Source organism: Triturus cristatus, chromosome 3_1, assembly GCF_964204655.1.
Source record: "Triturus cristatus chromosome 3_1, aTriCri1.1, whole genome shotgun sequence".
NCBI classification, from domain to species: Eukaryota; Metazoa; Chordata; class Amphibia; order Caudata; family Salamandridae; genus Triturus; species Triturus cristatus.
This window is the reverse complement of record NC_140583.1, coordinates 114515251-114540259: the sequence shown is the minus strand read 5'-3', so window position 1 is coordinate 114540259 and position 25009 is coordinate 114515251. Positions and strand designations below refer to the sequence as shown.

The 25009-nt window shown below is 41.3% G+C and overlaps 1 protein-coding gene across 1 annotated transcript in view; it reads left to right on the top strand.

Annotated features, from left to right (window-relative positions):
• Nucleotides 1-25009, top strand: part of LOC146859806 (ankyrin repeat and BTB/POZ domain-containing protein 2-like) — a 47108-nt gene that overhangs the window by 5834 nt on the left and 16265 nt on the right. The window contains exons 3-8 of the mRNA XM_085646115.1: nt 1988-2214; nt 3934-4112; nt 6717-6822; nt 13085-13187; nt 15813-15896; nt 19384-19459. Coding sequence (XP_085502241.1) covers nt 1988-2214; nt 3934-4112; nt 6717-6822; nt 13085-13187; nt 15813-15896; nt 19384-19459 — 775 coding nt within the window. The remainder of the gene's footprint in view (nt 1-1987; nt 2215-3933; nt 4113-6716; nt 6823-13084; nt 13188-15812; nt 15897-19383; nt 19460-25009) is intronic.

Sequence of the window (25009 nt, the reverse complement as noted above, 5' to 3'; positions counted from 1 at the left end):
GCAGCGAGGCGAACCACCTTGCAGGGCTGCTGTATGCCAAAGTGAAAGGGCAATATGGTGCATTCCTGTCCATTCTGCCTCCACTGGCTCCGTTTCGGCAGCCTAGTGCCAACATAGGTTTCCTTGCACCATGGTGCAAGGGTTCCTCTGTTGCAGGCAGGATTGTTTTTGTGCAGGAAGGGGCACCTTCCTTCCCAAAAGTAATCCAAAGAGGTATTTTCCTCTTGCACACATGGAAAGACGTAAAAAAGGAAAAATAAACATATTTCTACTCATTACGCATCGCATCGCCTCGGGAGGCGTACTGATTTGGGGCTTCCCCAGGTGTACATTGCTTTGTAAATCTGGGGCAGCGTCAAATTCCCTGGGTATTGCCTGAGAAAAACTAACAAAATGCCCATGGAAGGCCTCCCGAGCGCAGAGTAAGGCAACGCAGAGTTTGTTCTGCATCGCCCTACTCATGATTTATGAGCCCACTGAAAGGAACACAGGGTGGCTTTGCGTGGCTTCCTAAATCTTTATGAGATCCGTGCAGCATGCATGTACTACTCTACATGGTGTAACAGTGATGCAAGGCTCTCATAAATGCAGCTGAGCCTGGAAAGGGATGCTTGGTGTATGCACCATAATGTAAATATAGGGCCATGTTTTGAAATTATGTCCGCCTGAATCAATAGAAGAATGGACTTTTGTTTTCTAAATGAATTACCTCTACTTCCCATTGTTGGCTGTCTTGGAATGATTTGCTTCTAAGCGCTGGTTCCTAATGCTTGCTAGGAGCCAAGAGGCATTATCACAGTGGTTGTGATTGGCTGTGACCTTCTAAGGCTTCGGTGGCATGCTTGCAGGCTTAGGCCAGTCTACGCTAAGCGGAGAAGATTATGCAGGTTTACTAAGCAGAGGGACATGTCTTATGAGGAATGAGGAAACTATAGGATCACACACCTAGAAAATGGAAAACATCCTAACTAGAGCAGCAAGAGGCCTCCTACAGGTACACCACGTCACTGTACATAACAGTAACCCACAGGGGACATCTAAAGTAAAATCTAGAAACAAGCATTGTCAAAGCCAATAGGTCTGGCTTAAATGTATTTAAACAGCATTTGTACATGACTTTGTTGACATATTAAAGACAGACACATCGGCTTGCCACTGTTTATTTATCAGGTGTCTGGAGTGCTACAGTTCTGACTAAAATATTAAAAAGCCTGCTAAAGAGAATAAACAAAACAAAATAATATTGCATTCTTTATAAAATTAATATAACACATAAAGGGGCATATATATCAAATACCTTAATTGCGATTCTCAAATGGCGATTTTTAGGGAATCGCTATTTGAGAATCGCAAACGGGATGTAACAAATAATTTGAAAATGTTTTGCGATTCCTTGGTATTCCTTAATTGCGATTAGCAAATTGCTAATCGCAATTAGGGAATACCTTCCCATTCATTCCTATGGGCTAGGAGGCCCATAGGAATGAATGGGAAAACATTCTCAATTAGCGATTCGCAATTTGAGAATCGCAAAATGAGAATGCAATTTCAAGGGTGCCAGGGTGTCAAAAGGACACCCTGTTGCAGCCCTGAAATATGTATGTGTGCACATGTGGCACACATACATACCCTAAGGGCATGTATGTGCATCACATGGCACTTTGAAAAATGCAAAAAAGCGAATTTTTCAAAGAAATCACAAATTACCACCAACTTGAAGTTGGTGGTAATTTGCGATTCCTTACGCACAAATTGCACTTTTTCTGTGCTTCGTACATTGCATTTTTGTGATTCCTTAAATGCAATAGGAAAATAGAGAATCGCATGTTTTGCAATTCTCTAATTTGAGATGCCCTTTTGGGATGATACATTCCAAAAGGCCTTTTCCCATTCGCAAACGGCCAGATTCTGAGAATCGTCCCGTCTGCGAATGGGAAAAGGGCTTGATACATATGCCCCAAAGAATTTAATGTAAGATTTCCGATAGGAACGTTCTACGGAAGCTGCTGACGCAGCCACAGCACTCCAAGGGAGATGTCCTGTCGCTTGAGGAGATCCTGGCGGAGGGCGTAGAAAGCGACACTTCCAGCACCGGAAGCTGCAACGAGGGACAGGTCCGGCTCAGCAAAGCCAGGATGAAGGGTCTGCAGGAGGCCTCCTACGACAGCGCTGAACATGGTTACATCGACATCACCATGGAGCTCAGGGCACTCGGTAAGTCAGGCTTACGGTTTGGAAACACTTGAGGCACATTTATGTAATAGTAACGCAATGCAGCACAGCAAGTCACCTTGATAAGCTGCATTACACGCAAAGGCCAGGAATGCACCATATTTCTTACAATATGGCGCATTCCTGTCCTTTCTACAGCTCTGCTTTACAATAGGCTGTCTAGTATCAACGCAGGCATCCTTGCACCATGGTGCAAGGGTGCCTGCGCTGCATGCAGGATGCATGCAGGATGTTTTTTGTGCAGGAAAGGAGACCTTCCTGCACAAATACAATTCTCTGAGGAATATTCCTCTATGTGTGCTGCATTCTGCAGTACACATAGAAAGAGGAAGTAACAAGGAGAAATAGCAATATTTCTCTTTGTTATGCCTCCCTGGGGATATGTAGCATTTTGGCACATTCCCAAATTGACCAGCAATGGTAAATCTGGGAGTGCGTCAAAAATCCATGGAAGTTTCAGGGGAACACCTATGCAGTGCCCATAGACCTCCTTCCCATGGCAGAGTAACGCAGCGCAATGCAGCAATTGCGGTACGTTACTCCTGATTTATCAAGCCACTCAGGGACCAGCAAGGTGGTATTGCATGGCTTGATGAATCGCATTTGGGGTTGCCTAGCTCATGCACCACATTGCGTGGAGCAAAAGCACCACAACCCCCATCATAAGTATGGCCCTTGCTATCTAAAGACATGTCCATGTTAGAAAGATGCTTGTCTGCCATCCATTCTGTTCTCGTCTAGAAAGAAACTTTAGCAAATTTGTAGCCAAGCCTTGTACATGCTAGCTTGCAAAGCAGCATTATTTTGAAATATGTGAAAGTACACGGTCTGGCGGATTCAAGGGACCCCACATATCAGATGAACGGGTACATATCTGCTGGAATTAAGAAAACATATGTTTATCAGGTTGGATCTGTGGGCAGTCAAAATCCATGACAGGGATCGAGAACGGACACACACTGTGCAAACCATAGCTGTTCTATGTGGTCTACAAGACAGGGCAGATATAAGGAATCTACAACAGACACACACCAGGAAAATAATAGCAGATCTATGGTATTTAGAAGAAGAAGATACAAAATCCATGTCAGACATAAGGGCTCTATAGGGAACTAGAAGGGACGCACACCAGGGAAACACTGGAGATGGATGGGATCTAGAAGAGACAGAATCCATGCAAATATAAGAGATCTAGAATAGACACACTCCAACGGCACCAGGGCAGATCTAATAGTATCTAGAACAGACAAAATGGCAAGTATAAGAGATCTAGAAAAGACACACACCTGCCATACCATAGTAAAGGCAAGGGGATCTAGAAGAGAGACGCTCTGTAGCAGATGTAGGGGAGCTAGAAGGGACCAGTCTCTCACAAATTGTGGCAGATCTAAGGGGATCTAAGAGAAACATAATACAGAGCAGATGCAAGGGATCTAGAAGGGACAGGCCTCACCCAATGTGGCAGATCCCAAAATGGTGGCATATCGTAGGGGATCTAAAAGAAAAATAATACAAGGCAGATGTAAGGGTTCTCGAAGGGACCCACTCCAGGCACACGCTGCAGATCTGTGGGAGTATTTCAGTATTTAGTGAAATTGGCACACTTCGTAGACCTTGTTCTTTCAATGGCCTCCACATTTCTCTTTTTATTCTGATGCTAATTCATTCTCTGTATTCTGGTTGGTTGGATCGCGACCACAGGTATCCCCTGGAAGCTGCACGTCTGGATAGAGTCTCTGAGGACCTCCTTCCATCAGTCGCGACTCTCCGTGATGCAGACGCTGCTGCGGGAGTCCACTACCATCAAAGAGGAGGAGTTTAATGAGGAACTGGCTGAGGATCGGCTGCAGCTGATGTTTAATATCCTTAAAACCAGTAAGGTAAGAGGGGTGAGCGGTGCCTCTGAAAGATTGCCGCCACGTGGTAAATGCATTTCATTCCAGATTGGCTTATGACCTGATTTACAGTATGCCTTTATCCTTCACACCAAGAGGAGTGCCGAAATGTATGTTTGACAAGCCAGAAGGATGCATGGAGAGCCAGTGTGCAAACAGAAGAGGCAGTGGTGCATGCAAAGAATTAGGGTGTAAAATATAAGACTGGTCTGGAATATTTAAATTGATTGAGAAAGTTTTGAGAGGAGGGTTCATAAGTCAGAATTAAGGAATAAATGCATGACAGCAAGCAGCGTCGATTTATATTAGCAGTTAATATGACATAGCTGCATATGGAAGTGGTTGGCTGTCTTCCATTTATTAAAGGATTTGGGCCACCAGAACTAGCAAATCTATGGGTGAACCAATCTAGGATACTAGCACTCACTCACTGGAGACCGGTGCTGGTACCAGGAACCGGAGATAAGCAGCATGGTACCACTCCTGGTGCCCCTCCACAACAGGCGTGGAACCCCTCCACAAGAGGGCTGGTGCCCCTCCACAACAAGCGTGGTGTCCCTCCACAACCGGCGTGGTGCCCCTCCTCAACTGGCTTGCTACCATTCCACAACAGACGTGGTGCCCCTCCAAAACAAGCCTGGTGCCTCTCCACAACAGGTGTGGTACCCTGCCACAACATGTGTGGTACCCCTCCACAACAGGTGTGGTACCCCTCCACAACAGGCGTGGTACCCCTCCACAACAGGCATGGTACTCCTCTACAGCAGACGTGGTACTCCTTCACAACAGGCTTGGTGCCTCTCCACAACAGGCTTGGTACCCCTCCAGAACAGGTGTGGTACCCATTGACAACAGGTGTGGTACCCCTCCAAGACTGGTGTGGTACCCCTCTACAACAGGTGTGGTACTCCTCCACAACATAAGTGGTACTCCCTGGTCTAAAAGTTATAAAGGCAGCTGCAGGGACAGGGCCCCTAAAACTCCTTTTTCTGCATCTTCTATTTGTCAGATGTCAGCATTTGACCCCCTTTATACCTGGTTCTGGTGCTCGCTGCTGATGCGCTTGTGGGATCTGCAGGTTACAGGTTCAAGCCTAGTTCACATAGTCTTTTATTCTTTCAGTGTCAGGGATATCATTATTATGTTTTAATTGCTTTGGAAGAGAGCAGTATATGCAGGATACATTTGTGTTAAAGTAAATCCTGAATGGTTTTGTTTCCTGCTGCCAGAAAACCACTCCCTCATCTCATTAGAAATATGCCCTCACCACTATGAGGCCTAAAGATAGAGTGATCAAAGGATAAGGACTGGGCGGTCCCCTCTGCAGATAAATATAAGCTTCCACCCAGTTCACATCTCTTTATGGACCCTTTTTAGAGATGCACTGGATCAGTGCTTAATTTGTTTAACAAAAAAAAAAAAAGTGGCCGGACCCTTCTTGGAAGGCCACTTCAGTTTGTTCTTGCCAGCGCCGCCAATGATAGTTCCAACAAAACTACTAACCATCACACCCTACAGGTGTGACAATATAGGCTATTCAAGGACCCCGAATCTATAATGGCTTGGGTGGCAGGTATTAGTTATTATTAGTGTATATTGAATTAATAAACAACTGTTGTGTTTGTCTCTAATTTAGACAAGCCGCGCCACCATGTGGCAGACTATCAAAGGTGCCGGTGTTGCCAAATAAATGCTGGTGCCGAGCACCAGAAACCACCGGCTCAATTTAAGCACTGCATTGAATGCAGCCACTGTGAGGCCACAGTATAAGTGTAAATGACAGCATAGGATGCTTACAGCTATAATTGGTTGGCACAGGCTTATGCCATTGCATGGTTCACAATGACGAGGACACTGCCTCCTCTTCTCCCAGAGACACCTCGTCATAGAGTGTGCTATATAAATGTACTACTTTCTTCCTCGTTCATTGGCCTCTGGCTAAAAGGTGATACACACTGTCCCCTGTGGGATGCCATACGCATCCGTCCACCATCTGCCAGTCTCCTGATCTGCTGTATGGGATCATTATTCTGATGTGACTGCATAGAGGAGGCAGTTATATAAAATCTATCACTTCCGGTCACACATGTCCATCATTTGCAGGTCTGGGAACAGCTGGCCGTCCAGTGCTCCCTGTGTCCTGCCCTTAGATGGCAGCTGTGCATGGGAAGCGGAGGTGGCTCACTCGTGCTGAGCACAAGCAAGAGTCGGATAAAGGACAGGGCGAGGACTTTGCAAAGACCCAGAGCAGGGAGCAGACCCCTGGCTTCAGGCAGCCTTGTGCATCCACACGACCAAGCACAGATGTGTTGGAATATGAACAGTTGCTGAACAGAAAAATTGGGAGCGCCGCTCAATTTCCTGACAATGAAATATAAACGAGTAATGGTACACAATGACATTTTTCAGATACTCATGAGATCTGTGCCAAGGAAAATACTGACATAGAAATTATTTTTTTCAGCCATGTGAAAATCACAGTTGGGGGAGGGGCTGATGCTGTGGTTTAAAAACTGATGTTCACTTTACAACAGTGAAGCGCTTTACTATGTACATTCTATCAACTGAAAGTGCCTGCTTTGCCAACAGAATAGTGCCGTCAACCAACAGCTGGCCGCCATCTTCTCCCATTGCTACAGCAGCAGCCCTATCACCAGCATCCCCGAGATAAAGAAGACGCTGCCCGCTAGACTAGGTGAGTGCCCGCGTGGCCACCTTCCGTCAGCACGCACACACAGACAGTTTCCATTGGTTGTTCATCGTGTCCTGTAATAGGCCAGTGTTGGGGGTTTGTTGGTTATTTGTGCTTAGAATCTGGGTACTTCGAGGGTCCAATGGCCTGAATGGGTGGTTCTCCTGTTTTTAACACACCAAGAGCTTCTCTGGCCCTCAATAGATGACTATTCAGCACCTCTGAACCGTTCTCCTGCTGCTCCCACAGATATTCTGCTGCCGGGTACTTGGGGTGGGTGGTGAAGGGTACGTGTCGCTGCCCAGGGGGTATATAGTTTTGGCTAAGAGGCTGGTAGGATATTCACCAGTGGTTCTGTTCATGTAGCAATCAGCATGCCTTAACTGTTAACTGTGGAATCAGGAAACCAGGGGGCATAATTACTAGAATGGTGGCACAGGGCAGCACAGGAGTCACCCTGCTGCGCTGCCCTATGGCACAGGGAAAGGGCAGGAATATGCCGTATTCATCCAATATGGTGAATATTTGTCCTTTCCCCCTGCGCTGGCGTCATTTCAGCAGCCTAGCGCAAACACAGGCAAACTTGCACCATGCAGTGTGCCTGTGTTACAGGCAGGTTTTTTTTATTCAGGAAGAGACACCTTCCTGCACAAAAACAATACATAGAGGCGTTTTCCTCTGTCTGTGTGTGCTGCAGAATGAAGCTCACATGGAAAGAGAAAAAAACGAGGAGAAATGAACATATTTCTCTTTGTTACGCCTCACCTACGGAGGTGTTAGATTTACTGAGAACCATGGGATTGCGTGGGAACACCCACCGCCACACCCATGGAATGCCTGTCTGGTGCAGAGTAAGACAATGCAGTGATTTGGTGGTTTGCGCTGCCGGCGAATCAAAAAATGTGACGCAACAGCGACGTATAGCGCTCGTAAATATGCCCTTAAGAGTCTCATCCAGTTCAGTGACTAACTCACTTTTTTAACTGTACCTTTATTCCATCGTATCTCAAAAAGAGGATTATGGGTTTTTAGGCTTTGGGGTAGATGTTTCCGTCCTATTTAGGTCTCGTCTACACAGCGCGCATGCGCTGCTTAGGAGGAGACCTTTAGAAATCGATTCATTTTTTCAGGCAAAAACGTGCACGTATTGCATTGCTTTGAATGGCAACCCGTGCACGTTTGGCGATTCCCTTGCGGCAGCGAGCTTTAAAGCCATCTGTTTGTAATTAACTTGCAAACAGATGGTTTCAAAGCTCGCTCCCGCAAGGGGAAACGTGCCACTGAAACACCTTTGAGCCCCTCGCATCCAATCTTTAACCTCGCACATGACAGAGTCGAGCCTTGCTTTCATCCTGCACAACGTAGCCTTTTTATTACCGCTTGTTAAATTATATGTAAGACTGCACGTTCTCTTGCTTGGACAGGCAAACTATCACTGTTTCGTTTATTAAGTTATGTAAATCACATCACTTTGAGCTGCTGTGCTTACCAAAGCATGCCTGCAAATTGCAAGCTCCTTTTTTTTCCCTTAGTCCTTCCTTGTTTTTTAGACTGTCGAGACTCGAACCCAGTTCCCAGTTCCAGAGTCAGGAGATTTAAATGTATTAATAATAATGTAGAAATAAGTAAATATTACATATAATTAAAAACATTATAGATATAAATATTAAAACATTTAAAAAATAATAACTAATACATATAATGTTAATTAATTAAACATCTACATATAAATTAATAGATATGCTTAATCCACATATTGCAACATTAGGGAAAGCATTGGATAGTGTCAGGGTAAAAATTACCATTTCCACTCCAGTGAGTGCAACAGTAGGGAAAGCGCTGGATAGCCCAGGGGTAAAAATTACTATTGCCACTCCAGTGAGTGCAACAGTAGGGGAAGCGTTGGATAGCGTAAGGGTAAAAATTACTATTGTCACTCCAGTGAGTGCAACAGTAGGGAAAGCGTTGGTTAGCTTAGGGGTAAAAATTACTATTCCAACTCCAGAGAGTGCAACAGTAGGGAAAGCGCTGGTTAGCGTAGGGGTAAAAATTACTATTCCAACTCCAGAGAGTGCAACAGTAGGGAAAGCGCTGGATAGCGTAGTGGTTAAAAATTCTATTCCCACTCCAGTGAGTGCCACAGTAGGGAAAGCGTTGGATGGTGTAGAGGTAAAAATTACTATTCCACCTCCAGAGAGTGCAACAGTAGGGAAAGTGCTGGATAGCGTAGGGGTAAAAATTACTATTACAACTCCAGAGAATGCAACAGTAGGGAAAGCGCTGGATAGCGTAGGGGTAAAAATTACAAATCCCACTCCAGAGAGTGCAACAGTAGGGAAAGCGTTGGATACCGTAGGGGTAAAAATTACTATTACAACTCCAGAGAATGCAACAGTAGGGAAAGCGCTGGATAGCCCAGGGGTAAAAATTACTATCGCCACTCCAGTGAGTGCAACAGTAGGGAAAGTGTTGGATTGCGTAGGGGTAAAAATTACCATTTCCACTCCAGTGAGTGCAACAGTAGGGAAAGCGCTGGATAGCCCAGGGGTAAAAATTACTATTGCCACTCCAGTGAGTGCAACAGTAGGGAAAGCGTTGGATAGCGTAGGGGTAAAAATTACTATTGCCACTCCAGTGAGTGCAACAGTAGGGAAAGCATTGGATAGCGTAGGGGTAAAAATTACTATTCCAACTCCAGAGAGTGCAACAGTAGGGAAAGCGCTGGTTAGCGTAGGGGTAAAAATTACTATTCCAACTCCAGAGAGTGCAACAGTAGGGAAAGCGCTGGATAGCGTAGTGGTAAAACATTCTATTCCCACTCCAGTGAGTGCAACAGTAGGGAAAGCGTTGGATGGCGTAGGGGTAAAAATTACTATTCCACCTCCAGAGAGTGCAACAGTAGGGAAAGTGCTGGATAGCGTAGGGGTAAAAATTACAATTCCCACTCCAGTGAGTGCAACAGTAGGGAAAGCGTTGGATACCGTACGGGTAAAAATTACTATTACAACTCCAGAGAATGCAACAGTAGGGAAAGCGCTGGATAGCGTAGGGGTAAAAATTACAAATCCCACTCCAGAGAGTGCAACAGTAGTGAAAGCGTTGGATACCGTAGGGGTAAAAATTACTATTACAACTCCAGAGAATGCAACAGTAGGGAAAGCGCTGGATAGCCCAGGGGTAAAAATTACTATTGCCACTCCAGTGAGTGCAACAGTAGGGAAAGCGCTGGATAGCCCAGGGGTAAAAATTACTATTGCCACTCCAGTGAGTGCAACAGTAGGGAAAGCGTTGGATAGCGTAAGGGTAAAAACTACTATTGTCACTCCAGTGAGTGCAACAGTAGGGAAAGCGTTGGATAGCTTAATCCACATATTGCAACATTAGGGAAAGCATTGGATAGTGTCAGGGTAAAAATTACCATTTCCACTCCAGTGAGTGCAACAGTAGGGAAAGCGCTGGATAGCCCAGGGGTAAAAATTACTATTGCCACTCCAGTGAGTGCAACAGTAGGGAAAGCGTTGGATAGCGTAAGGGTAAAAATTACTATTGTCACTCCAGTGAGTGCAAAAGTAGGGAAAGCGTTGGATAGCTTAGGGGTAAAAATTACTATTCCAACTCCAGAGAGTGCAACAGTAGGGAAAGCGCTGGTTAGCGTAGGGGTAAAAATTACTATTCCAACTCCAGAGAGTGCAACAGTAGGGAAAGCGCTGGATAGCGTAGTGGTTAAAAATTCTATTCCCACTCCAGTGAGTGCCACAGTAGGGAAAGCGTTGGATGGTGCAGGGGTAAAAATTACTATTCCACCTCCAGAGAGTGCAACAGTAGGGAAAGTGCTGGATAGCGTAGGGGTAAAAATTACAATTCCCACTCCAGTGAGTGCAACAGTAGGGAAAGCGTTGGATACCGTAGGGGTAAAAATTACTATTACAACTCCAGAGAATGCAACAGTAGGGAAAGCGCTGGATAGCGTAGGGGTAAAAATTACAAATCCCACTCCAGAGAGTGCAACAGTAGTGAAAGCGTTGGATACCGTAGGGGTAAAAATTACTATTACAACTCCAGAGAATGCAACAGTAGGGAAAGCGCTGGATAGCCCAGGGGTAAAAATTACTATTGCCACTCCAGTGAGTGCAACAGTAGGGAAAGTGTTGGATAGCGTAGGGGTAAAAATTACCATTTCCACTCCAGTGAGTGCAACAGTAGGGAAAGTGCTGGATAGCCCAGGGGTAAAAATTACTATTGCCACTCCAGTGGGTGCAACAGTAGGGAAAGCGTTGGATAGCGTAGGGGTAAAAATTACTATTGCCACTCCAGTGAGTGCAACAGTAGGGAAAGCGTTGGATAGCATAGGGGTAAAAATTACTATTCCAACTCCAGAGAGTGCAACAGTAGGGAAAGCGCTGGTTAGCGTAGGGGTAAAAATTATTATTCCAACTCCAGAGTGTGCAACAGTAGGGAAAGCGCTGGATAGCGTAGTGGTAAAAAATTCTATTCCCACTCCAGTGAGTGCAACAGTAGGGAAAGCGTTGGATGGCGTAGGGGTAAAAATTACTATTCCACCTCCAGAGAGTGCAACAGTAGGGAAAGTGCCGGATAGCGTAGGGGTAAAAATTACAATTCCCACTCCAGTGAGTGCAACAGTAGGGACAGCACTGGATAGTGTAGGGGTTAAAGTAACATACTATTAAATTAAATATTTTTTAATAAAAAAATATAACAATTAACAAAGGAATTATTAATAAATACCCATAAATAAAAATGTATATTTAATTAAATGACATTAAATTACATCCCACACTATTCCCCTTTTAACACACAACACACTACACATACAAAAAACACAATTAATTTAAGTATCAAATAATCAATTAATAACAACTAATAATAAATTAATTATAATTAATATAATTATAAATGAGTTAATTAATAAACATTAATTATCAATTAATATTTAATCACCAATTAATTATTAATTAACAATAAACTAATTAACCATAGCAATAAATAAAAATTATTAATACATTATAATTAATATAAATAACTAATTAATAAAAAATAATTACCAATTAATAATTAATTCACAATTAATTAATAATAAATACCTATAAATAAAAACAAACTCATTAATTAATTTAATTTAATTACTTCCCACCCTATTCCCCAATAAACCCACAACCCACTACACATACAAAATCACATAATTAATTTAATTATCAATTAATCACTTAATAAAAATTAATCAATTAATGATTAACAATACATCAATTAACAATAATAAATACAAAATAATAATACATTAATGATAATTAATATAATGATCTAAGTCATTAAAATTAATTACCAATTAATAATTAATTAACAATTAATTAATACTAATCAATAAAAACATATTAATTTCATAATTATAATTAAATTACTTCCCACCCTATTCCCCTATAAACCCACAACCCGCTCTGATACTAAAACGCAAAATTTACTTTAACAAAGTTACTAAGTTCTAAACATTTATTTTAAAATTGATGAAAATACATTAAAAAAACGTTTAACATACATATAAAATACATACTAAAATAAATAACACTAAAAAAAATCGATATTATTGCTAACGATATTTTTGCTTACGATATTACTTACTACGTTATTACTTACTTCGATATTAAAAAAACCGATATTACTTACCTTGGGGTCGATATTCTGGTCAACGATGTTCTTGACTTCGATATTCTGTCCTTACGATATTAAAAAATCGATATTAATGTAGGTCGATATTTCAAAGTCAATATTTTGACTGACCACCACGCCACAATCCTCTCCTACACGCATAATGGGGTTTGATAATCTGCAATAATTTGGTTTGCTCTGCAGTGGGTATGGGAAACTCTCAAATAAATGATAACGTGCTTGGAAGGCAGGGCTGTGGCAGAGCTGAAGGGAGTGAAATAGTGCTGGTTTGGTAACAGGAAGTCTCTGAAGGTGGTAATCTAGGTGCTCACCCTCTAATGAGGTCTGGCTTAAAGAGCAAAGAGAAGGAGCCTGGCAGACCTGAACTGGCATAGCGTTGTACAGCCTAAGAGCATACCAGGTGAATGCTTGGGGCTTCACTTTGTCCTTTCTAGTGCAGTGATCCTGTTGCTGTGCATCACGCATACTCCTCTTGAGAATTTAATCTGGGTTACTTATAAGGCCCCAAAGGCGAGACCTATTGGCTATGCCAATGCTTGTTTCTGTAGAGTCTGCCCTTTAACGTCTCTTCTTTTGCTTCTAGACCCTCACTTTCTCAACAATAAAGAGATGTCTGATGTGACTTTCGTGGTGGAAGGGAAGCTGTTCTATGCTCACATGGTGCTGCTGGTGATGGCCTCCAACAGGTGGGTTCAGATGTCAGAGGGTAGCGGGGCTCTTTCATCATTGGTCGTGTGCTGCAACCTATCCTTTCATAGAAAGTGTGCCTCAGGGGCCTTTTATAATGATAAACCTTTTGGAATGCACGTTGTGTTCTGTCAGCATCTGGTGTCCATCAGGTTATATGGGCTGTTGGGGAAAACAAAATATATCTCTTTGTAGGTTTAAAGGGGAGCATTAATCGTCCTGCTCTCAAATGATGCCCTCCTTTGAGATCTCTCTTTTTCCTTGTTTGTCTGTGTTGCTGAGCTTGTCTCTGAAGAAGAGCGGCCCTAAATTGGAGACATAAAGGACTCTTGTGGTGTGGCTCTCTCGCCAGCCAATCAGCGCAGACTTACAACCCCGCTACCTAATCTGACCTTCCTAATCCCTGCTGATCCAATTTGATCACAAATGCTAGTTTCAGCCGAATCAAGATTACAAAATGTGTTCAAATTTCAGAATCAGAGTTTTTTTTCCCAACAAATTTTACTAAGAATTGCTGGTGAGTTTTGCTGTTCAAAGTGGGGGATACTTGCAGTATTAACTTGTTATCTCTCAGTTCTTCCCTCTGAAACGCATAAAGGAAAGATAAAACCACGCCCTGGCGCCTTGGTTTTTACCGGGTGAGAAACACTGGGGGCTGTAAACGGGGTTCATAGTGCCCTGCTACTGTGATCTCATCAAAAGTGCTCAGCTGCGCACTGTTTCCGTGAACCATTAATTCTATAATTTTATACAATGTAGAAAAGTACAGCAAGTATTACGGCCACTAGAATGTGATGGGATTTACATGGAAAAGTTAGCAATGGAAACAGAATTTTTTTGTTTTCCAGAAAATGACAGCTTTTAATCAATTCTATATCTAAATTGTAAAATATTTTTTGAAGGACAAGGGAGTGCCAAGGAACTCGCGGATTCTTTCTCAGGCCCTGCGCCCCTGTATCACATTTATTGATAGATGTTAACTCACAGCTTCCCAATTTATCAATCATGATGCAGAAACCACGGTTAATGCCGCTAGTTAGCGCCAGGTGCTGGGTCTGTCTGTGGCCTCTTTCCTTACAAGATGATATTACTAAACTATAATACAGGTTTCTCCCGATGGAGGGCCCCACTTCAGTGTGTTGGCCTAGGCACCTCTACAACTTCTGACATGCCTGGACACGGCCAGAAAAATAAACTAAATAGCGGGGGCTCCTAGAGAACTCTTCAAACTCCTCAGACACTACAGACCACCATAAGTGTCCTGTCTTTACCCTAGATAAAAGAGAGTCACAATATATTATTTTATGTACCAGGGATTCCAATTTGAAGAGCCAGCTGTCTTCAAAGTGTAGCCAGTGCAGCAGTTTGTACATAAATAAATAAGTACTAGGGCCCACATCAGGAGGCCACTGCAGTGTGCACCACCTAATGCCCATTCCAGCGCAATCAACCACAATACTAACACAACTTCTGACCATCACACTCCTTGAAGTGTGTCAATCCGGAATGCTCTAGGCCCCCAAAGCTATAAGAATGGCTTGAGCGGCAGGTAGTAGTCATCTGTGATGTGTTTTAATTTAGCAAACAGCGCCACCATGTGGTAGACTGCGAGAAGTGCTGATGTTGACGATTGAGAGCTGGTGCCGAGCACTGGAAACCACTGGCTCAAATTAAGCACTGCAGTGTGGTAAGTACTGGAGACACTCAATCAAGGCGCTTAAATGCAGAGCAAGTAGTTGCATCTAGATACACCAGTCAGAACAGAACTGTCATAATCCAGCCTTGGTAGGTCTAGGGATTTTAAGGCAAAGCTCAGGTATTCCTGGAATCCCTCTGCAAACTTAGGGGGCCATTATGATGGCGGGCGGCTCGCCAACGCCCGACCGGCAGTGGCAATCCGCCCGCCATAACTCCCCGCCCACCCGCCATTTACCCCCGCCATATTACCATGGCGGGGGGTACCGCTGCAGACGAAATGTCAGTCCGTCGCTTTTCCACCGGTCGGCAATCTGCAGGATTGCCGGCCGGCAGAAAAGGCCCACAATAATCCATATTATGATGCTGGCGTGGGTATGGCTTTCCTGAAAGGCATACGGTAAATCACTTTGGGGGCCCGTTGTGGGCCTCCAGGATTGGTTGCACTGCACTTGGGGGTGTACCTATGGGACCCCATTCATTGCCACGCACAAGGTGGCAGGCACCACACGGTGCCTGTCACGTTGTGCATGGCAATGCACAACATGCCGCTTTAACATTGTGGCGGGTGCTGCTTACAGCACCACCCGCCGCAATGATAAAGATGCTGGATGCGACCGCTAGGGTGGTGGTCGCATCCTAATTGGCTTTGCAGGACCGCCCCACCTCTGGCGGTCGGTCCCGTTTTCCGATGTCCGCCCGCCATCGTAACAGGGCCCTTAGTTGGTAAATGGCAGTGTAGATCATGTTGATAATTTCTGACACCAAATCTTCTGGAATGCCCTCAGTAATCTTAGTTGGTATCGGGCAGCCTTCATCAGAGCTGTACTCCAAAACCGTTTTCGTTTATGGTGATATTATCCAACCATCATTTGATATGTGACAGGTTCATGAGCTCTGACAACAGTGCCTTCCTCCTGACTCTGCAGGTTCAAGGCTCTAATGACCAACCAGATGCAGGCAGATAACCCCGGCAGCAGGACGGTGGAAATCAGTGACACTAGGTACAATATTATTCAGATAGGCAAAGGATGCGATGTGTTAATTCTTAACTTGTTCCTGCGAGCCTCCCCTATTAGCCGCATCCAGCTCTTGTCCCTGCTGATTCATCAAAGGCACTCCGTAGAATAAGAGGAAGATGCTGAGCACCTGCCTTGACTGTAATTTTATCCACAGTTCTTTGCTCATCCTACTGGGAGATGGAGGGGTAGATTTATGATATTGTAACGCAGTTCAGGGCATCAAGTCACCTCGCTGCGCGGCGCTGCGCGATAGGGAAAGGGCAGGAATGTGCCGTATTTAAGTCAATGTGGCGCATTCCTGCCTTTTCCCTCTTTGCCAGCCTAACGCCAAAACAGACACCCGTGTACCATGGTGCAAGGGTGCCTCAGTTGCATGCAGGGTTGGTTTTGCAAAAAACAATCCTGGGAGGCATAGTCCTCTTTCTTTGTGTGCTGCATAACGCAGCACACATAGAAAGAGGAAGTAAGAAGCAGACATAAAGATATTTCTCCTCGTTACAACCTCCACTGGGAAGGCTTATCTTTAGCGCATTCCCAGGTTTACCAATTCTGGTAAATCTGGGAATGTGCCAAAATCCATGGGAGTTGTGTGGGAACACCCATGCAATGCCCGTGGATCGCCTTCCAAGGGAAGAGCATGCGTTGCTTTACTGCAGATCAGTGGAGCCACTCAGGGCCAAGCAAAGTGGCCTTGCATATCTTTATAAATCTCACGTAAGGTTGTGTAGCGCATGTATTACATTGCGTGGTGCAAATGTGACGCAAACCATGTCATAAATATGCCCTGAATTTGTGGCAGAAGTTAAACATTAAATGTCACAGAGAACACAGTTATCTAATGTTGAACTTCATTTTAACATTTGTAAAGCGGAAACAATCACCCGTAAGGGTCTCTAGGCGCTGGGGGCCGTCGGGAAGATTAAGCAAGCTATTGCCCAGAGTCACATGGTGCTGGGCTAATCTGCCGCCGGCACCGGGGACCCCAGATTCCGGAGTCAGTCGCCCTGGCCGCGGCGCCACACCTCTTCCTTATTAAATTGAACTAATCTGAAACAAAACTACGATGCCCAGAATTCGTTAGATTGTCGAAGCCAAATAATGCCCCCATTGCAATGGAGTAATCTGAGAACCCTATATTTAGGTATTGATTTCGTTTACCTGGGATTGGGGCCGAGCAGGGAATTGAGGGAAGGATGCATAACCTCTTCAAAGTTACAGCAAGGTTATAATATTTTTCACTGTAGAATAGTCACTGCAGTACATGAAAAATGCGAGAATTCTGTGTGTTTATGCAAACGGAGCAAACAGTATATATTTGCAGCATTTCTGAATGGGTGTCAGTTTACCAAATGCATGGGTACTGAAAGGAACATCACCCACACCATATGATGATCTCCTGATGACATCACGGGGTCTGACCACTTCTCCCACCCTAAGCACCTCAACATCTTCCCTTTCGCTTCTGTGGGCTTATCAAAGAGCAGTGATTGGAAGGTGAAAAGTGCAAGCTTGTCATTTTCTAACTGTTCCTGCCATTGCCTGTATGACTAGGGGAAGTAAGGCCAGGGTAATGAGGGCAGTGCCAGGGGTAGCAAAGGGTGACATTTGCCACATGTGTCTCATTCTAATTGAACTCCAAGCACTTCTTTGTCAGGAGAATTACTAAGGGCCTGCTTATGACTACGGCTGTCTGATGGACTGATGTGGCCACGTGGCGCTGTGGGCACTGCTGGTCTGACGGCCCTATTAGCATTTGGGTGGTCGTTGCGGTGGTTTTGAGGCCACAATATGCTTGCTGGTGCCACTGCATCACCGCCAAGTATATTAAGGGTTTTCTCTCGGCCACAGTTTTGATGGAGGTGAGCCCGCCATGAAAACTGTGGCAGAGAGGAAACAAAGGTGGCCCTGCATGGTATCCTGTTGCCTCAGGGCTATGGTGTGGGTGTGCATGCAGGGGGGCGCACATTGTTCCCCCCTGTTTACATGCACCTCAGTTCCTGTACGGCATAGACTGCAGAGTCCATGCAGTGCAGGAACTCCCTTCGGCGCTCCCATTGCGGTGTCCTTTCTCGGAGGCACAGCTGTAGGACTGCCAAAGAAATGCACCCCAGACATGAGAAAACTCGTAATCGGGCGGGCGGTGCTCACAAGGCTTTGGCAGCGAGGGAGCCGGACCAAAGTCGTCATTGTGCACTAAGGGCCTGACTATGATGGCAGTCGGACTTTCGTACAACCGCCATCCTGTTGGGAATAGGACCTCCCAACTACCTGTCTGCGGCCCTGCCATAGGGATTACGATGCACGCCCTTACTATGATGGACTATAGTCACAGGCATGGTGGCCTGCTGGCGTCGGCAGATCGCCATGTCTGGATTGCTTTTCAATAAAGCAATCTGGAAAATGGGATGCGCCTAAAAAGAAAAATGAAATGTTTTGCAAACATGTTTTATCAAACTGCCTGCAAAAAAAAATATGTTTTTTGTAAACATTCACGAAGGGGAAGGGGTCCCTTGAGGGTGCCTTCTAGTTTGCGGATGGGTTACCAGCTACTATGAAGTAATGGTAAAATATGAATGTTTTGCAACTGGAATTCGGTCACAAAACAGTAATATACGCCATGAGGAATTGGTATTTGGAAGGCGCTCCCTTAACACACCAGTGCTGTAATGAACCCTGAGGGGACCCTCTTACAAAGTGCATAGAAGACCCCCCTCCCCACAAGCTCCGGACCCAGTCAGGAGCTCTCAGCCGCCGCCAGGGGGCACCCTGGAGCTCAGGGTCCCCCCCACCCACGTACCAGAGGGACTGCGAGTGCTATTGTTACTCCACTGTAATGCACCCTTCCCAAATACCGATTCGTAATGGGTTGGTATACAGATTTAACGATCTGGAAAACCTTTTGCAAATCATTAAATGGACTTTATACATTTTAAAAAGAGTTTTAGCACACCATCTGAGTTTTCGAATTAGAGGATTTGCCAACTTTAAAATTGTTAGTGCATGAGGTCTTCCAATTCTAATACCACCATATGGGGCTGTGATAGGTCTGTGATGTAGAGAATATGTTTTTTTTTTTATAACAAACGCTGCATTGTAGTGAAAACTCTCACGAGAGGACACCTAAACAAGCTTTTGACGCTTTCTGCTGCAATTACGGAGGATAAGTCAGCTGTCCATTGTTGGTCACTTTCAGTTGTAAAAATAAAAAAATAAAAAAAACAGACGAGGGTGGTTTGATTATAATGCGTCAATAAATAAAAAACATTGCAGAGTCAGTGGAAGGTAAGCTGGAAATTATGGTAACAAAACTTGAGGGGTCTTGGGGGCACATCTGATCTCACAGATAGACATTTTCCTCCTAGGTATGTTATGTTGGTTGCTTGTGTAGCGCTAAATGCAGCTAGCGATGTCTGACTCTAACCGCTTTACATGGGATGAGGAAAATGTGGCCAGTTCATTGAAACCTGTACCATGTTTCTTTTCAGATGCTGATGCAGTATTTATATTATGGAGGAACGGACTCCATAGACATCCCCACAGCTGAAATTCTATGGGTAAAGCACTCTGTCCTTTGTGATAGATGGTGTTGCCAGGAGAACACATCTCCAGTGCAGGACTCCCTTTTGACAGTTCATGATTGTCTCAGGTGTTCATCGAATTGCTGTATTGAGGGAAACAAAGACTTCAACTCCCATCATGCACTGATTTGTTAAATAAAAACCTATTCAGGACTAAAACCTTGGTCCTCTTCCAACATGAAGCAACCTGGTACCGACTGATATCAACTGCTGTGGTTTGATTATGTGTTTAAGGGGGTTTACATGCCCTTAACACTTTCACTGCCCTGGTCAGATGTATTTTTATCTGAGGACAGCTATCCTTACCTTACAATGTCAACATTACTGTTGATGTCATCTTGTCATTCTGACAGCACCCTATAGGGTTTCTGGACTTAAACTAATCCAGCACACTACAGCTGTGAACAAGTTTTCATCACCAATTAAATAAAAATAGACTTAACCTTTTACCACATGCTGGACACACAGCACATCTGTCAAGCCACCCACATTTATTGGATGTTTTTACTGGTGTTCTGGGGGTGACATCCATTTTAAACCGTCAACACCCTCCAAAAAAGTGTTCACATTATAGTCACCTTAATGGGATCACCCTCCAGAAGACTTCGCATGACCCACATTTTTAAATGAAGAGGTTGACAGACACGATTTACTGCCAGGCTCTATGGACAACCCTCTGTAGTTTACTGAATACACCAAACACATTCCTGACAAGAGCAAAATGGAATAAAACCTTAGAGCCATGCTTACCACCCCAGTCTGAGTCAAAACACCCCAACATTCTACATTGTGCAGCAATCTGCAATGCCTCTAAATCATAATACACGTTTTGAAAATAAACATCCTTCTTACACAGAGCTTGTCTACATCACTGTATCACAACTATTTAACCTGGGCACCTGCCAGATGGTCAGCCATCCACTGGCGGCCAATCAGTTCTCAATAGAAGCTCAGGCTTGTTTCACAGATGTTTTACAACAGGCTTTAAGCAACGACCTACTTTGAAAAATGCCTCCGCATTCTAGGTCAGGATCGCTCAACCTTGTGTATAATGGAGTACTACATGCACCCACAACTTTACTGCCTTCTAAACGGTGCACCATATCACTTTCAACATGCACTGCCTACGGGACGGATGTATGACGTTACAACGCATGCTATTACAACGCATACCATTACAACGCATTTTTTACAACGCAAATACTACTACAACGCTTTACTTTACAACGAATACTTTTACAACGCAAAACCTATTAAAATACTTAAAAGTGCTGTTACAACGAAATCTATTACAACGCATACCATTACAACGCGAAAATTTTTTTTTTTTAACTAAAAAGTACAATAAAATCTGGCACGGGATGCAGGGAAATTAGGGGTTTTTGGGTGGGGAAGTGTATTAAAATGTGGAGAAAAACTGTACGTAAATCTACTGAAATACATTACCAAATTAATACTCGAGTATTAAAATTAATACTCGGGTATTAAAATTAATACACAAAATCCCCCCTAAAATTCCGTTTTCATACATTTCAAAGTTTTACACAAAAAACGAAAAATTTAACAACACTACATACACATTTTTATCATGATTACATCGGAAAGTAAGTAAACAGAGTAAAACAGAAGACACATACACATAGGCGCCATTTTATACATCTCACTTGTAAAACTTGTCCTACAACACTTTCTATGAAAACAATAGCAAAAGACATGTTCCAAAATGGATGCCAAAACGGAGCAAATGAATGAAAACAATACATTTTTAAATGCTTTTTTAAATTATCATTTTCCACAGTAAAATAAAGTATAATAAAAACCACAACGAATGCAGTTTTTAAAAAAATTAATAGAGACACTGAAAAAAATTTATAAATACCAGGAAGACACCATTTTGCAATCAGTTGATTATCAACTACCAGAGAGACCAGACGTCAAAACCTGACCCTCTGTCACCTCCACTGCGACCTCCTCTGAGAGAGCACTGAATTCGTTTTGAAAAGCATTATTAGTTTGCAACTACTAGTAAGTCACTAAAATATTTTAACACCTTGCTTTAGCGTAAAATATGTTTGCTTTCCATACAAAATATGTTTTTAAAATTTTTTATATTAACTTTAAAAATGTACTGTTTCTAATTTGTTATCACTAAAAATATATACCAACTTAAAACAACTACTTTCTTTTCCAAAAACAGAAACTTGCTATTTTTTCAAAATCAAGAATTCGTGTACCTAATTTTGCATCACCTCAACGTAATCGACTCACCTTTACTATTGTGAAGGTAAATGTTATTTAATTGTAATTATTTTACTTTACAAATATATTTTTAGCATTAGCAAAAGTGTTGTATGGTTAAGGAGATTATATTAATTTTTTACACATTCACACTACATCGTAAACGAAATTATGCGATGGTGCAGGGGTAACAATTACTAATATGACTTCAGTTAGGTACTGCATTTGAAAAAGCGTTTCATGTTACTGGGGTAACTATTACTATTGTAAGTACCAGAATGTTCAGCAGTAGAGTAATTGAGTGATGGTGTAGGGGTATCCATTATTACTCTTATTTAATAATGCATTCAAAGTGTATTATGTTTTGCTTTACCAATTGTTACTCATACTCATTTGTCAAATATCAGATTTTCAATAAATTGTTTTTTTTGTTTTAACCAACGTTGGCTAAGTAACATTAATTTATAAAAAAAATTCTCATTTCCACAGTAAATCGGTTGCAACTTTGTGGATTAAATAAATTTAAAAAATAACTTAATCCTGCAGCCAGCAGTACCAAAAAGCCACAAAAACAATCAACAAAAGAAAAAGGTATTTTATATTTTCAGTGTTATAATTTCCACAAAGTAATAGTCATTCCTTTTGCTATTGTTACTCCAGTAAAGTGCAGAAGTAGGGTAAGTGATGGATAGTGTAGGGGTACAATTTACTATTCTAACTCCAGGAAGGTGCAGCAGTAGGGAAAGTGTTGGATGGTGTAGGGGGACATTTTTCTATTCTAACTCCAGGAAGGTGCAGTAGTTAGGAAAGTGTTATGTACTATTAGTTATATTCAATGTCATAATTTTTAAAAGTTATTCAAAATTTCCATTTGTCAACAACGTTAAGTTATTTTATTTTCTCTTTTTTTTTTTTATCCAGACAATTGTTTGTATCTTTTCTGTACGATTCAGTCCATCACATAAGTGACAACTCCAGCCAACAGGCCAATTCCACGGGAAACAACCTTTACAACGCAACTTTTACAACGCTATGCCATTACAACGCATTTTTTACAACGCAAAAGCTTTTACAACGCATGCATTTACAACGCATGCTGTTATATGGTAAGTACTTTTACAACGCATATACCATTACAACGCATACATTGCAAAAGCCTTTACAACGCATGCATTTACAACGCATGCATTTACAACGCATGCTGTTATATCGTAAGTACTTTTACAACGCATATACTATTACAACGCTTTTTTTTTAGAATAATGAGTTTTGTAAAAAATTAAAAAAATATTGTATAATTTAAAATAAATACTATATTTGTTAAATATGATAGAGTAATTATTGAGTATAATTTATTTTTTAATTTAGTAAAATTAAAAAATGTGAGTAGTTTCACAAAAGATTAATACTTGATAATTTTTCTAATTTCAAAGAGTATTTTTTAAGTTAAATTAAATAAATATAAGATTAATACTTGAGTATTTTTCTAATTTCAAAGAGTATATTTTAAGTTAAATTTAATAAATATAAATTTAATAATAAATGATTTGTCTTATGAGAAATTAATACTTGAGTATTTTTAATTTTATTACAATATGTTTATAATTTTAAAATAGAATTATTATAAATTATTTATACTAGAGCTTTATTAAAAAATATATATAAAAATTTATAGAAAAATTAGTATTATGAAAGATTCATACTTGAGTATTTTTAAAACACAAAGAGTATTTTTTAAGTTAATTTAAAAAAATATAATTTTATTAATAAATGAATTGTATTATGAGAAATTAATAATTGAGTAATTTTAAATTTAATTAAATATGTTATAAAACTAAAAATTCGAATTATTATAAATTATTAATATTAGAGCATTTATTAAAAATTAATATCAATTAAAAATTATTTTAATATTAGTATTTTGAAAGATTAATACTTGAGTATTTTTATCCTTCTTATATAAACTGTAATCTTTGTAAAAAAAAAAATTTTTAAAGTAAGAGTACTTTTGGAGTATTATAATATAAAATTAGAGAAATGTTAAAAAAATTAAAAAGATAAAAAACTAAAAAAATTAATAATATTAAAAGAGTAATTAGAAATGTATTTAAAAAATAATTAAAACAAAAGAAAATAGAGCAAAGAAAATAGAACTTACTTTAAAAAAAAGTTCCCACGCTTTTGCATTGAAGTCTATGAGCTTATTTGTCCTTCATTTATTTTGGCAGCTTCAGAATATACAACCCACGGAACAAGAAAAGAAGGATCAGAAAGAGAAGAATGCGCAAGTTTGGAAGGAAAAAGAAAAAAAAGTTGAGGTAAGGAACACATTTAGTAAATTTACATTTAAAAAATAACATTTTACATGATTAAATTACAATTTTTAAAAATAATAACAGTAAACAAATAATGTTTATAAAATATTTCTTTATTGAAACAAACTTTAAAAAAAAAGCAAATTTTTATTGATTTTTGGAACATAATGTACATTTTTTAGAAAACATAGAAATAATTTAATTACATTTTTAAACATTTATTTACAGATTAGTTAAATAAAGTAGTCCGTTGTAAACATTGAAGCGCGCGATGACGTAATGACGTGAGCGTCGACGTAATGCGCCATTTTGAAGAGCATCGGAGGAGGAAGCAGCAGGAAGCTGATCTGCGTCCAGGTAGGAAACATTTTCACTTTTAAATATAGATTAAACCTTTAATAGTGATATATATATAGTAAGAAAAGAATAAGGAGAGGTTGCGGAAAAACTAATTGATGTTGTAAATGTTTTAAATCATGTCCACATTTATGTTATTAATGTATGCCTATGTCGGGTCGCCCAAAGGAATTGGTTCGTTTAAAAAATGTATGTAACTGTAAAATTATTTAAAGTTACTGTTCACAAAGTTTATTTCTTAACTTCGGAACTTAAAAAAGTGATTTTGATCTTCATTTCTAAGAGAAAAATAATAGCGTATTCGTAAATTTTGGAAAATAATGATTGAATATAAATTGGTGTTAATGCAGCAATGTGCATTTTGGATAATAGCTTGACATGTACAATTTTGATAAGTTGGTTTTTTGGTGAATTTTTAGGCCGGAAATTAAAAAAGAAGTTTTCTGTAATTAAACTAATGGCGTTTGGTTGTTGAAAAATTGGTCCAAAACTATGGAACAGTAGATTTGATCACATTGGTAGTTTTGCTATAAATGAAGATTTGAAAAAAAAAAAACAAGGACCCGACTTGTAAGTTTGAAAAAATTTTTAGAAAAAACATTGTATGCCAATTGTA